At 37.2% G+C, this 14788-nt stretch overlaps 1 protein-coding gene across 1 annotated transcript in view; it reads left to right on the top strand.

The window, feature by feature from the left end:
- cep104 (centrosomal protein 104) overlaps window positions 1–14788 on the top strand; it is a 232996-nt gene that overhangs the window by 31693 nt on the left and 186515 nt on the right. The window contains exon 3 of the mRNA XM_039755038.1: window positions 2195–2321. Coding sequence (XP_039610972.1) covers window positions 2209–2321 — 113 coding nt within the window. The 5' untranslated portion in view covers window positions 2195–2208. The remainder of the gene's footprint in view (window positions 1–2194; window positions 2322–14788) is intronic.

The raw sequence follows: 14788 nt of genomic DNA, 5'->3' as shown, positions 1-14788 counted from the left end.
ATGTTCTTCAGCACAGTTGACTGATTAATGTAATGAATTCTGCTACATCATCTTAATGCCTTTGAAAATCTGAATTGACTTTTCCTGCAGCCTTTTCTGTTCAAGGCTAAAGAGATTTAATTTCATTAGCCTGCCAGAGTAGGACACGTCTGTTAGTACTTTTATGTACTGAGCTGCTCTCCGCACATCTTCTAGTGTTGCTGTATTTTTCTAAATTTAGGGATGATATAATTGCTCTACAATATTTGTAATTTCATTCTGTGTCTGCCCTTTGTGTTTAATAACATATAATATTTATTTTATATTATACACTATACTGTACATATAGTAACCACAGTCTTTGTATTTTAGCGCAATCGATTGTTAGTTTTATTCAAAAAGGTTTATGTGATGTGCAATGCCTTCAGAAAGTATTTAGACTCCTTCACTTTTTAAACCTTGTGACAGATGGCCAGGGGTCGGGATGCCCTTCTGAGAAGAGACCCAGGGGAGAGGACATGTCAACGGCAGTACCTCCTCCGAGACATGAGAGGGCAGCCCCCCTTGTTTGTATCGGGGCCTTCGACAGGAGGCACCTGGACAGCTTAGATCCTTGGTCTGCAGCACTTCCACCTCACCCGGAAGTGCTGCTTGAAGAGGAGCTGGATTCCCATGAAGCACTTCCGCCACACTCGGAAATGCTGCTGGAAGTTGATCGGGGGAGCACCTGGAGCACTTGCGGGTGCAGTATAAAAGAGGCCGCCTTACTCCATTCGGGGAGCCGGAGTCAGGTGGCAGAGGACAGCGCTTGCAAAAGAGGAGTAGAGGTGGCAGTAAAGAAGGAAAGGAAAAGGACTGAGTTTTTGGATTCCTGATTTGTGCATTGTCCTGTGTTGTGAAAAGAACAAAATAATAAACGTGTATGCTTTTGGGATTTCTGAGTCTGTGTATCTGTCTGTGTCGAGGCTGATCTTTCACAACCTTTTGTTATGTTGCAACAATATGCTAAAATCTTTTAAATTATTTTTGTCTTTTATGACACAACACTCATTATCTCAGAATGAAAAAGCAAATACAGGATTTTAGAAGTTTTTTAAAAATAGAAAACAGAAATATCATATTCAAACTATTATTCAGTATTATACTTATTTGAATTATCTTTGACAAATACTATAGTCTCAAGTCTTCTTTGGTATCGTGCAACAAGCCTCACATCCCAGGATTCGGAAATTGCCCGCCATTCTTCTCTATAGTTCCTTTCAGGCTCTGTCAGGATGGATGGACACAGTTAGTGGGAAGGTGTTTTCTGGTCACTCTCTTTGATTGAGTTCAAGTCTGGGTTATGGCTGGGCATCCCAAGAATGTTCACATACATGACATTTGCTTTGTGCTTAGGGTCTTTTTCCTGTCTGAGGTCCAGAGCAGTCTGGAGCATTTTTTCATTTTCATTAAGGATATCTGTGTATTTTGTGCATTTAAGCATTCCCTCAACCCTGTTTAGTCTCCCAATCTCTACTGCTAAAAATCAACCCAATAGCATGATGCTACCATCACCATACTTTACTGTTGGAATGTTATTATTGTAGGTGATGAGCGGTGCCTTGTTTCCACTAGATGTGACACTTACATTTGAGGTCAGACAGGTCAATCTTTTGTTTAATCTGTCCTTGTTTAGGTATTGTAGGTGCCTTTTGGTAAATTTCAAGTGGGAGTTTTTGTTATGTGTCCACTCAAAGCCCAAATTAGTGGAATGATCAATACAATGGAATGTACCTGAGCCAGATTTAAGTCCCGTAGCAAAGGGTCTGAATACTTTTGTCAATGTGATATTTCAGGTTTTTTTATCTTTAATAAATTTGTAAAAATTTCTAAAATGTTGTATTTACTTTGTTATTCAGGAGGATTAAGTGTTGCAAGGTGAGGGGAAAAAGTAAATTAAAACATTTTGCAAAAGGATGCAACATAAAAAAAAAAGTTTAAAAAGTTAATGGGTCTGAATACATTCTGAAGGCACTTATGTAAAAAAAAAAGAGAAATTATTTTGTGTTTGTTTTTTTCTGTTTAAGCCAGATTTCAGAGAGCTTTGAAAGGAAACACAGTATTTTTGTGCAAATGGTGTGATACATCTTTGGTTTTTGTGCATTTCTATCTACAGTCTTTTTTTTGGTTATGTTCAAGATTCAGAGGAGGCTGATGTTTATTTTTTTCATTTTAGTCTTGCTCTGCAGGATGCCTCACAAGGTAGGATTTATAGTGATCAGTTCCTCTGGGCATGAGGATGGCTACAGTGCTAAGGAGCTGATGGTCCATGCTCCAACTGTCAGTGGGTGGAGGTCAGCCAGGTAATTATTTTAAAAGAGTAATTTTTTTGTGTAAAAAAACTGATTTTATAGTAACAAATTGCTTAATTATGGTATCTGTCAAATACAAACGTTATATGTAAAAAGTAACATCTTCTGTGTTGTGGTCTAAATGAAGGCATATAATTCCACACAAAGTATTTTCTAAATTGTATAATACTGTGTTTTTTTTCAAGAAGACCCACTTGAAAATGAGTAGTGGAATTATGTTTTAAGAGGTTGCATCGTAGTTCAAAACACTGTGCTAGAGTGGTGTACAATTTCTTGTGTCCTTGGTAGAGTGTAAGCACTTTTTTAACAAAATCTTTAATGATGATTACACACAATTTATGCCACTTACAGAAGGCAGCAAGAAGTTCACATCACATAAACTGGCACATTCAGAAAGGTAATTTTAGGGCTTCAGTACATTTACTGAAGTGAATGTTTTTGTGTAGTACATCGGATAAAATGATGTCAGTATTTTTGTGTTAATTCATTTTATTTAGTGTAACATCCATCTCTGGCTCGCACCATCAAAAATTCATGTTTATTTTTATATACAGTCAACCCTTGTTTATCGCGGTTAATCCGTTCCAGACTCGGCTGCAATAAATGAATTTCCACGCAGTTAGAGCATAGAAAACCTGTTTACGACCTTCTAAATGCATTTTCTAACATCATTAGAGCCCTCTAGACATGAAATAACACCCTTTTAGTCAAATGTTTAAACTGTGCTCCAGGACAAGACAGAGATGACAGTTCCATCTCACAATTAAAAGAATGCAAATATATTTTCCTCTTCAAAGTGTGCATCAGGAGCAGAGAATGTCAGAGAGAGAGAGAGAGAGAGAGGCAGAGACAAGCAAACAATCAAAAATCAATATGCGCTGTTTGGGCTTTCAAGTATGCTAAGTGCCGCACGAGAAGCATATCGTATGTCATTGAGGAGTTTAATTTAATATGTAATACGTGCTCTGATTGGGTAGCTTCTCAGCCATCCGCCAATAGTGTCCCTTGTATGAAATTAACTGGGCAAAGCAACTGAGGAAGCATGTACCATAAATTAAAAGACCCATTGTCCGCAGAAATCCGCAAACCAGCAAAAAATCTGTGATATATATTTAGATGTGCTTACATTTAAAATCCGCGATAGAGTGAAGCCGCAAAAGTCGAAGCGCGATATAGCGAGGGATCACTGTACTTGGGTAATAAGGTGTTACAGTGACGAATTCTGCTTTTTTATAGATCCAGGATCCTGGGTTTGAATCTTGCACCAGGTTGTTGAATGTGTGGATGCTGCACATTTTCACTCTTTCAGGGTGGAGTTTCCTCACACAATCTAAAGATGTTACTACATATTTAGGTTAATTTTTGGCTCTACATTTACCTGATATGACTGAGTGTGGCCATGTTCTTCAGTGTACCTTCTAAGAACTGGTGCCTCATCCAGTTTAGTTTATTACCTTGTGGAGACTAGACTAGACTTGTGGAATATGGAGATTAGATCTTTCCAAAATGTTTATTATTTACTGAAATATGTACGTTATTAATTTTTAAATATGTTTTAGTCGATTGTGAACTTGCCTGTAAAGGACATGGAGGGTATGGAGGAAATTTAACGGGTATCACCAACTGGGTGTCCCATATAGATAGTAAACAAAGACAGGAGAAAGCATCAATCGTTATTCTATATTATCAAAGTCTTGCATGAGGCAACACAGCATATCTTATTATCAAGTGTCCTCTGCGATGTATATATACAATTCATTGATTGGATCACAATTCCAAGGAATCCGTTACATAATGAGATAACTTTTAACATCATTGATTACACCCAGTTGCTAACGGGACATGGCAAACATTGAGATGTTGAATAACCACAATTAACCCTGTCCAGTATATTGATTGATAGTCCTTAGAATTGTCAGCTTAGAATTAATTTAAAATGTGTCCAACAGTATGCTACATGCAAAGGATTTATGTGTTCACTCCCTTTCTAAAGTTCTGCGAGACAATGGGCTCTTCGTTTTTAATCCATCTGAGATCATCAACAAGAAATTTAGCCTAAGGATTACAATACATCAATGATTATGCCCTTAAATATGACCTTCTCTTAAGCTTTTATATTTTTTTTGCCATAAAGTCGCTAAAAATGCTTTTATCATAGTGAATAATAAAATAACAGCTTCAGCCTTTAAGTATAAGCTCAGAATATAAAATAGGAAACTCAAGTACAAACTCAGCAGATAATAAAGTTGGGCTTCTTGTAACAATTACCTGGTCACCTGCTAGGTGCAAATTGAACCAGGGTGCAAAGTCAACTCTTACAAGGGAGAGTAAAGAGAAGATTTTTTTTTTTGGGAAAGTGTTTTTGTTTAATGTATTAACATTGGTGTTTCACTGGTTATAGACACTTTTTAGAGCGCACGAGTCAATTGGTGTGGAATCCCTCTAAAGAGCACAGCAGTAACAAAACAAAAAAAAAACTAGAACATAATTAAGCTGTTTGAGTAAGTCATATGTTGTATGAAAATCGGTGTAATACTGGGAAACCACTTATGCTTGGGACCTTTGTTAATGATACTTCATAGAAACACATGAGGAGAGGAAAAAGAAATTCCAACATAAGCTCAGTATGTGTGCTTCTAAGGTTGTGCTCCTGAATTTACATTCTTCTTTTGCAAATGCTGATATATTTTTAGTTAACACAGTCCCTCCTAACCCATTAACAGCTGTGTTTGGGGTTCTTCCAGAGGGGCTTAAAGTGGAGAAGGACAAACAAATTGTGATTGCATTTACTACACTCTTGGCACGCAGACTTATTCTGATAAACTGGAAGAACCCAAACTCTCCTCTTTTAAGTCAGTGGGAAACCGATGTGTTATATTATTTGAAATTGGAAAAACTCAAATACTCAGTTAGAGGATCTGTACAGACTTTTTTCAAAACATGGCAGGATCTAATCAGTAATATTTTAAAATAAGTTTATAAAGCACAGAGAATTTATTAATTTAGGTATGTTTACAAGCCTTAAATTTTACACCATTTGCCTTGCTCTCTCTCTCAGGGGTGGGGATCGATCTGTTCTTAACATAATTCTTTTTTTTGTAAAAACTTGATTGCTATGTATGGATTGTAATAAAATTAATAAAATAAAAAAAAAACAGCCGTTTTTACTTGCAGATTTCAAACTTACTAATTGAAGAAGCAATGACTAGTAAAAAATTAAAACTGACAACAAAAACAAAAAATAAAGTGAAATAAGGTGTTCTACCTTTGCTAGGGTGAATTTAAAGTGTCTCTTTGTCCTTTGACTGATTAGTGTCTAATTGAAGGTCTAACCTGGAGGCCTATTTTCTTTTTTAGCATATATACACAGCCAGTCAAAAGATCTCTCATTTTTCCCATTTTTATTGAAGTGTTAAGCAGTTTAAGTCCAGTGAATTACTGGAAATGGTGCAAATGTAAGCAGTAAACTGCCAGAAGTTTAAAAAGAAAAGGCTTACGTTACCAAAAACTGAAAATAATCTAATACAAAAGGCATTTTTCATGGAACAAGCAATTGTTTAAAAACTTACAGCTTTTCTGCAGCAATAGATGTTAATTAAGCCTTGAACATTGATGCAAACAGTTTGTACAGGTGTCCTAGCTTTTGTTGATTATTACAAATCTGTACAGAAACAGTGTTGAAACAAAAGTTGTTGCTTCATACTCTGAAGTATTATTTGGACAATATTGTACTGTGTATTGCTATTGTAGTGGTGAGAAAAAGACATCTAACAAAGGAAGACAGACAGGTTATTAAAACCCTTATGAGCGCAGGTCTTTCCTGTAGATAACTTGCAAAGAAAGCCTATACAATCGAAAACAACTTAAAAACTAGAGGAAACTTTCTCTTTGGTCTCGTCCTTTTCAGGAAATGAACATCTGAGACGGATCTCTGTTAGCAGCGGTGTTATTTATCCTTTTTTTATCATCCCGCGGTATCCTGTATTTACTCAACCTGCGGGGCTTCAATTACAGTATATGCAAGCATATAGCATGCGTTGCAGATAAACAGCTCAGAAAGAAGTGGAAAAGACAGCTAAAGCTTCATCCAAGCCTGCACAGGCCTCCAGTTCAAGCTCAAGGTATGGCCTGCCAGAGGCTGACACAGAACAGATAGGCGAAAGCACAGATCTCCCGGGAGCTGATGCTGCTGCATCCTCTCCAGCCGAGAGCGAAAGTGGGAACAAATGTACAAGTGATTCTGACCAGGAGTACTTGCCGATTCCAGAAGGTTAATTGAAACTGAAAATGGCCTTACCTTCTGTGATGTCAATTGCCCCTCATGAGCCAGCAACATCGACTGGGCTTGCTACCCAACCACGGAGCACAGAGAAGACCAAAAGGTAAAGATCATCGCAATGATCACCACTCTCTTTGGGGAGGGGGAGTATATAAAGGAGCTAAAGAATAATATAAAGGAGCTAAATAATAATATAAAGAAGGTTACAAATGATATAATGAAAGATATACAGGACAAATACAAGACAAACAAGAAGCTGCTTCAGGATATTAAAGACCAGGAGAAATATTTAACACTTGAATCCCTGAAGCCAATGAGAAAAGTTGTAATGTCGAGCCACCTCTTCATCAGCGTCTTTGTTTTGCAAATGCTTCAATCAGCACAAGCAGCAAGCAGCCTGCTATCCCATTCCCAACAGATGCAACTGATTTCTCCCAGCTCAAGTCAGTTTATCTGGGTGTGATGTGTATGGAATTCTATAATATATCGTTATTTGGAATACATACATTTCATGTGTGTTCCGTGTTTACAATGATGTGGATAAATGTAGGATGACAGGAAATGTGAAGCAAGAAATGTTGAACACATAAGTAAAACAGAAAGTTTTTTCATGTTATAGTAATGACAACGTACTGACTTAAAGTGAATAATGTTTGAAGACTGAAGTCCAAATATCAAATAAACACTTTAACAAAAGATATAACAAAAATGGGTGTTTTTATTCAGGACTGTAACTAAAGAGAAAGAAATCGTTCAATTTACATGTTGCTGTCAATGAGTAAAACCCAAGCCCAAGTATCAATTGACAGAAAGTTAATATGTCTGCTTGACTGGTGCAGAGGTAAGAGCTGCTGCCTTTTATGCAAAATATTGTGAGTTTGAAGCCAGGCTCTCCCCGCAATGAAAGATACAGTGCCCCATGACCACTATAACATGCGGCATTTGTGCTTTGCTGTGATATCAGACATTTTGTTGAGAACTGTGTTTTGAATTACAACACTGTACAACATATTTACTGTTGATGAGCAACTATTTCCAACCAAGGTCCGTTGGCCTTTCTTGCAATACATCTCAAACAAGCTTAATAAATTTGGGATAATGTTTTGGATTGCGGCAGATCTAGAAACAAAGCACATGTGCAATGGTTCTCCTCACAGGAGAAAGACTTTCCAAGGCTGTGGTCCTAAAGCTGTTTCTGTACAAAGCTAGTACAGTAACAACAGACAACTTCTTCATGTCGCTTTCGCTGGCTAATAGACTGTTGCACCACAAGACAACGTTTCTTGGCTCCATAAATAAAATGGGAAGGGAACTTCCATCTGCAGCTAAAGTCAATGCAGTATACGTGAAACTCTCCATGCTAGTGTTTAGATCTGGCAGTGCCAGTGTTTGTGTCTAAAAAGAAGAAGTTTCTGCTTTCTCAGTACCAAGCACCAAAACGCAGAGATTGGGTAAGATCGGTAGAAAAAAACATGTTCACATGACATAGAGTTTTTAAATAATGACGTTTTCATGCATGGATATGTATGTGCGTGCGTGAGAGAGGCAGAGACAGATTTGATGTCATTTACGTGCTTACTGGAATAAAAAATAACACTTTCGCAAAGGTATAATGAAAAATGTGTGCTTTTATTCAAGAATTAAACTGAATTTAATATAATTCAAGTAACAACAAGATACCAAGAAGACATGATTCACAGGCGTTTATGTGACTGCTTATATCCCTTCAGTGATTTACAGTATTTTACAAGTAGCAAAACTTTAAACCAGCTGTTACAGACTCAAATGAAATGTATGTTTTTATTATGTAATAGTAATAATAATAGTAAGTTCTGTTGATTGATATTTGGGCTTTGGTTTGTACACATTGACAGCAACATGTAAATTGAATAATTTCTTTTTCTTCGGTTATATTTTTGAATAAAGGCGCATTAGTTTTGTTATACCTTTTGTAAAAGTGTTTAATTGATATTTGGGCTTAGTCTTCACACATTATACACTTCACATCATCATTTTGTCATTATTACTATAATATTAAAAAAAACATTTCTGTTTTAATTATGTGTTCAAAATTTCTTGCCCACATTTTCTGTCATCCTACATTAACCCGGTTGTTGTAGACACAGAACACACATGAAATGTATGTATTCCAAATAACGATATATTATTTACCCTATATAATTCCAGACACTTCACACCCAGATAAATAGACTTGAGCTGGGAGAACTTCAGCTGTGTCTGTCGGGGATGGGATAGCAGGCTGCTTGCTGGTTGTACTGATTGACACATTTGCAAAACAAAGATGCTGATGAAGAGGTGCGAGTAAATTTAAGGTGGCCAGGCATTACAACTTTTTTTTGTAGGCTTCAGAGATTCTAGTGTTAAGCAATCGCTTTGAGGAAACTTTAAAGGTATGCTAGAAAAAATCGAGGCAAAAATACAGGAAAATAAATTTAGAGCACTTGGTGCTCAGTTTGAAGAAGTTAAGCAAATGTTCACAACTCATATTGAAGTAGTTGAACAACTGGCATCTACTGCTGATGGTAAAGCAACGGCTGCAAATTCTAAATGCAAAGTGTTTGGAGACAAACTAGCTGCACTGGAAGATGGATACAGAAGGAATAATATCATAATTGAAAGTCTTCCTGAAAACTGTGGAAGTCCAAACCCCTTGAAATTCATAGCTAAAATAATTGGCGAGGACTTCTTGTAAGACACGAGATAGCAGCAGCTTGCCACATACATGGATCAAATGCCTCAATAAACCTAGAAGCCTTTTTGTGCATTTTGACAAATTATCCATCCATCCAGTATCCAACCCACTATCTTAGACAGAAACAAGAGGTTATGTTTGACAGTAACCACATTTGTATTTTCCCTCATTTCTCACCTTCGACAGCTTCTAAATGTGCTGCATTTTACAGCATTAAACAGCGTTTACTAAAAGCTGAGATCAGATAGAGCTTCTTGAATCCTGCTAAATTGAAAGTGGACATTCAAGGCAAGTTCTACATTTTTACTTCTCTGGAGGAAGCAAAAAAAGAACTAAGAAAATTGATCCAGACACTTTTTGAAATATGATTGTGAGCGGCATTTTTTCCTGGCAAGGCAAAGAAGATGTTACATGCTGTTTGATCTGTTCACAGTGATACTCGTGCCGTGATTAAACATCCTATTTACTTCTCTGCCATTTTTTTAAATGTTTTATTTACAATTACATATGTATATATGTGTTTGTGTGTGTGTGTGTATCTATACTAATAAAAAGCAAAGCCCTCACTCACTCACTGACTCACTCATCACTAATTCTTTAACTTCCCGTGGACGTGGAAGGCTGAAATTTGGCAGGCTCATTCCTTACAGCATACTTACAAAAGTTGGGCAGGTTTCATTTCGAAATTCTACGTGTAATGGTCATAACTGGAACCTATTTTTCTCCATATACTGTAATGGAGTTCAGCTCGATGACCGTGGGGGCGGAGTTTCGTGTGACATCATCACGCCTCCCACGTAATCACGTGAACTGACTGTGAGTGCAGTACATAGAAAACAAGGAAGAGCTCCAAAAAGCGCTGAAGAAAACATGCATTATACAATTAAGAAGGCAGCGAAACAATAAGAAGCGAGCGAGTGACGCATACAAGCATATTCATGACTGCAGCTACTTCGGAAACAAAGCACAGTGTAAACCTAAAGTTTAAATTAAGTTCATAGACAGGCTGCCGCTGGCGTTTGTCATGCCCACAACTAATGCGGGATACAAGTTTAATGAGAAGACGCAGGGTATAAATGAGAGTTTTGATCACTTTGTAACCAAGTTAAAATTGCTGGTGAAGGGCTCTGCTAATGCAAATTCTGAGAGACTGTGTTTGTGGGGGGATTGACAGTTGAGGCGGGTGGGGGAGTGACGTGATCCTCTCCCCTCCCATTCACCTCATTTCACTCTGAGCTGTGCTCCGCAGCTAACGTGGTCTTGCGGAAGCAACTTTGTCATGCTGCCACCAAATACTCACAGAAAAATCCGCAAGTTAATACACATGCTGTCTCTAGAGTTTCTCCACACTCTGAATCCTCCAGGCACTACTTACAAATGGTTACAGTGACAATCATGTTATGTTATTTTTAAAATGCTTCCTTTTCTTAGCACAAGCACAGCTGGGAAGCTTTGATGCATGTGCTCCATAACGCGTAATCACACTTTGCACTCCAAGCAAAGGGGAACTTCTCTCAATGCATGATTTCCTGGTACACCGATTATATTAATGCACACATCAGCACTACAAAAATATAAGAGTCAGAAGAAAGCGTGTTGCTAGGACTGATTGGAGGAAAATTTAATTTCAAAAGACTACCCGACAGAAGCCTTGATAAAAGCGTGGTTTTGTGCAAACTGTGCAAAAAGGAGTTTGCATAACACCGAGGCACTCCAACCTTACGGTACCATCTAAATGCAAAACTTGTTACAGCGAACACAGAAACTGTGTATGCTGTTAGCACTAGCAGTATGGGTTTGAGTACCAACAAAAGGTGTCGGCAGCCCAAAACTGATGAAATGACTGGCTTCAGGACCAAAATTAGTAAGTCAACATCGGTCAAACTTACAAATTCTCTCGCAAAATGGATTGCTTTGGACTGTAGACCACTAACAGCGCTGGAAGATAGGGGTTTAGAAAATGTGCTACAGTTAGCATTAGGTCATCCAACTTTTCAACTGCCGTGCCGAGAGACTATTTCAGGTAAAATTCAACAGCTTTATGACACTGAAAAGCAAGCAAAATTAGATGCAGAAAGATGACTTTTTGGCTCTTATTGGGGATCATTGGACTTCCGTGACCGTTAGTAATTTTAATTACATCTAATTACAAAATGTTCAATGATCACAATGTTTTAGCCTAATGTACAAAATAATTTTGGCTAAGGTTACTCAGAGTTTAAAGGTGAAGCTGGTTAAATTAACTTTTATGTTTCTGCCTTATTTTTTTAAGATGAAAAACTGCACTTTATATTGAAATTTTTCTTATTATTATTTAAAGACAATACCATTCTGAACATGTACTTAAAGTACTTAGAATACCACTTTATTTTTAAGTCTGACCAGTTTTAGCCTCGGATGATGATTCTGATTTGAATTGAAATGCAGTTTAAATGCATTTTTTTTTTCAGAAATTAAAAGAGCTTGAGTTTACAATATTCATGTTCATGTCTATTATTTGATTCTGTCGCCCACTAAGACCCTTTTAAATTAAAAAAAAAACATTTGCACTTTGGGGCAAATTAACTTGTGCAATTACATGCGATGAATCAAGATTAATTAATTACAAAGCCTCTAATTAATTAGATTAATTTTTTTAATCGAGTCCCACCCCTTATAATATATGTATATATATATATATATATGTGGATATGTGTGTGTGTGTATATATATATATATACATATATATACATATATATATATATATACACATATATATATATCTATACTAATAAAAGGCAAAGCCCTCACTCACTCACTGACTCACTCACTGACTCATCACTAATTCTCCAACTTCCCGTGTGGGTGGAAGGCTGAAATTTGGCAGGTTCATTCCTTACAGCTTCCTTACAAAAGTTGGGCAGGTTTTATATCGAAATTCTACGTAATGGTCATAACTGGAAGCAGTTTTCTCCATTTACTGTAATGGAGATGAGCTTCAACGCCGTGGGAGTTTCGTGTGACATCATCACGCCTCCCACGTAATCACGCAGTACATAGAAAACCAGGAAGACCTCAAAAAAGCGCTCAAGCAAACATGCATTATATAATTGAGAAGGCAGCGAAACAATAAGAAGCGGCGAAAGTGACATATACAACCATATTCATGAGTTCTGCTACTTCAGAAACAAAGCACGATGTAAACCTACACTTTAAATTAAGTTCATAGACAGGCTGCCGCTGGCGTTTGTAATTTAGTGCCTGCCCATATAAGGCCGTCCGTCAGCGGCAATCCAATAGCAAACTGCCACGCGTAAATATTCACGGGTGAAGTACTGTGCTTATGGAGAGGAAGATGAGATGGTCAGGGTGGTGTTTGACACAAACTCAGCGAAACTGCGAGAGAAAGTTTTAAGTGCCAGGACTAAGGTAACATTAAATAAAGCTATGGACATAGCACGAGATGGCACCAGCACAGCTGGGAACCTTCGATGCAAGTACACCGAGTGGCTCACGTGAACTGACGCAGTGCACAGATAAAAAGCAACAGTTCCAAAGAGCTGAACAAAACCGAATTACACAATTGAAAAGGCAGCAAAAAATATGAAGCGTCTGATAAGCATATTCATAAATGCAGCTACTGTGGAAACAAAGCACACGGTGGAAAAAGTCAATGTCCCGCTAAAGGAAGACAGTGTAAAAAAAAAAACCCGTGCATGCAGTGTGTCAGGTCTCAGATAAAGAAGAAGATGAGCTGTTTATTGATGCAGTAAGAAACGAATCGATGAATGAAACCTGTCATCTTTACAACGATTGACAAACACGGAATGTTACTTGAACACAACACATCCTACAAATCGAACCTGATTGAAAGAAATAATGATAATCAAATCCTTGATGACAGCAACACTCAGTAACACTCACAAAACAAATACTGTATATTGACAGTCATGTTACGTTATTTTTTAAATGTTCCCTTTTCTTTTTCTTCTTTTTTTAACACACTACTTCTCCGCTGCGATACGCGGGTATATATATATGTACATATATATATCCCGCTCTACATACTCGAATAATGGATACTTTATTCGCCATCAATGATTGTTTTGGTAAAGCCATACTCAGTGTATTCATTAGATGAACGGTAAAAAAGTAAGAGCGAGGAGAGGATGACTCATTGAGGCATGCAGGCTGTAGTGCCAACTCTATCTGAATTGCGCGATCACATTTGAAAAAAATATATCTTTTCAAGTTCTATTTAGTCCATATGTGTCAAACTCAAGGGCCGCGGGCCACATCCGACCGGGTGTAATTATATCCGCCCGAGATCATTTTATATACTGTATTATTGTTATTAAAGCCGGGTATATGAAGCGCTGGTAACACAATAAACTACAGATCCCATAATGCAGCGCTTCAGCTGCCTTGCCAACACTTACCGCTTACTAGAGTTATTGCGCACTGAGTTTGCACGGCGCTTTGGTGACTTTGAAGAACAAAAAAAGTCCGTCTACATGCGGCTCGAACCTTGTGCATGTTTGGTAGCACATATCTGTGTGAGAAGCTCTTCTCAGTGATAAAGAATAACAAAACAGCACACAGGAGTCGCCTCACTGATGAGCACCTGCAATCCATCCTGAGAATCTCCACAACACAGAACCTCACACCAAACAGAAACGAACTTGTGGCCAAAAAAGATGCCAGGCGTCCAGCTCTAAAATGACATATGAGCAAAGACAACTGAATGATTTGATTTTTATTGCACGTAAGAGCGGAGTCAACCGTTTTAACAAACAGCGTATTGCACTGATACTGAAATAGCTGTGTGTGTATATATGTAGATATGTATGTATATGTATATATATGTTTATATATATGTGTGTGTATGTATGTATATATATATATGTATTTGTGTGTATATATGTGTGTGTATGTATGTATATGTGTGTGTATATATGTAGATATATATGTATGTATATATATATATATATATATATATATATATATAATATATATATATGACAACAACACTCATCACTCACAACAGTGACAAAACAATTACATTGACAATCAGGTTACGTTATTTTCAAAATGTTTCCTTTTCTTTTCATTGCTTCTTTAACACACTACTTCTCACTCTGAAAGCTGGTATTTTGCTAGTATATATATATATATATATATATACTAGCAAAATACCCGCGCTTTGCAGCTGAGAAATATATATACAAACCGGATTCCAAAAAAGTTGGGACACTAAACAAATTGTGAATAAAAACTGAATGCAATGATGTGGAGATGGCAAATGTCAATATTTTATTTGTAATAGAACGTAGATGACAGATCAAACGTTTAATCCGAGTAAATGTATCATTTTTAAGGGAAAAATATGTTGATTCAAAATTTCACGGTGTCAACAAATCCCAAAAAATTTGGGACAAGTAGCAATAAGAGGCTGGAAAAAGTTAATTTGAGTATAACGAAGAGCTG

Source organism: Polypterus senegalus, chromosome 6, assembly GCF_016835505.1.
Source record: "Polypterus senegalus isolate Bchr_013 chromosome 6, ASM1683550v1, whole genome shotgun sequence".
Taxonomy (NCBI): Eukaryota; Metazoa; Chordata; class Cladistia; order Polypteriformes; family Polypteridae; genus Polypterus; species Polypterus senegalus.
The sequence above is the reverse complement of the archived record's forward strand: the minus strand, read 5'-3'. Positions and strand labels throughout refer to the sequence as shown.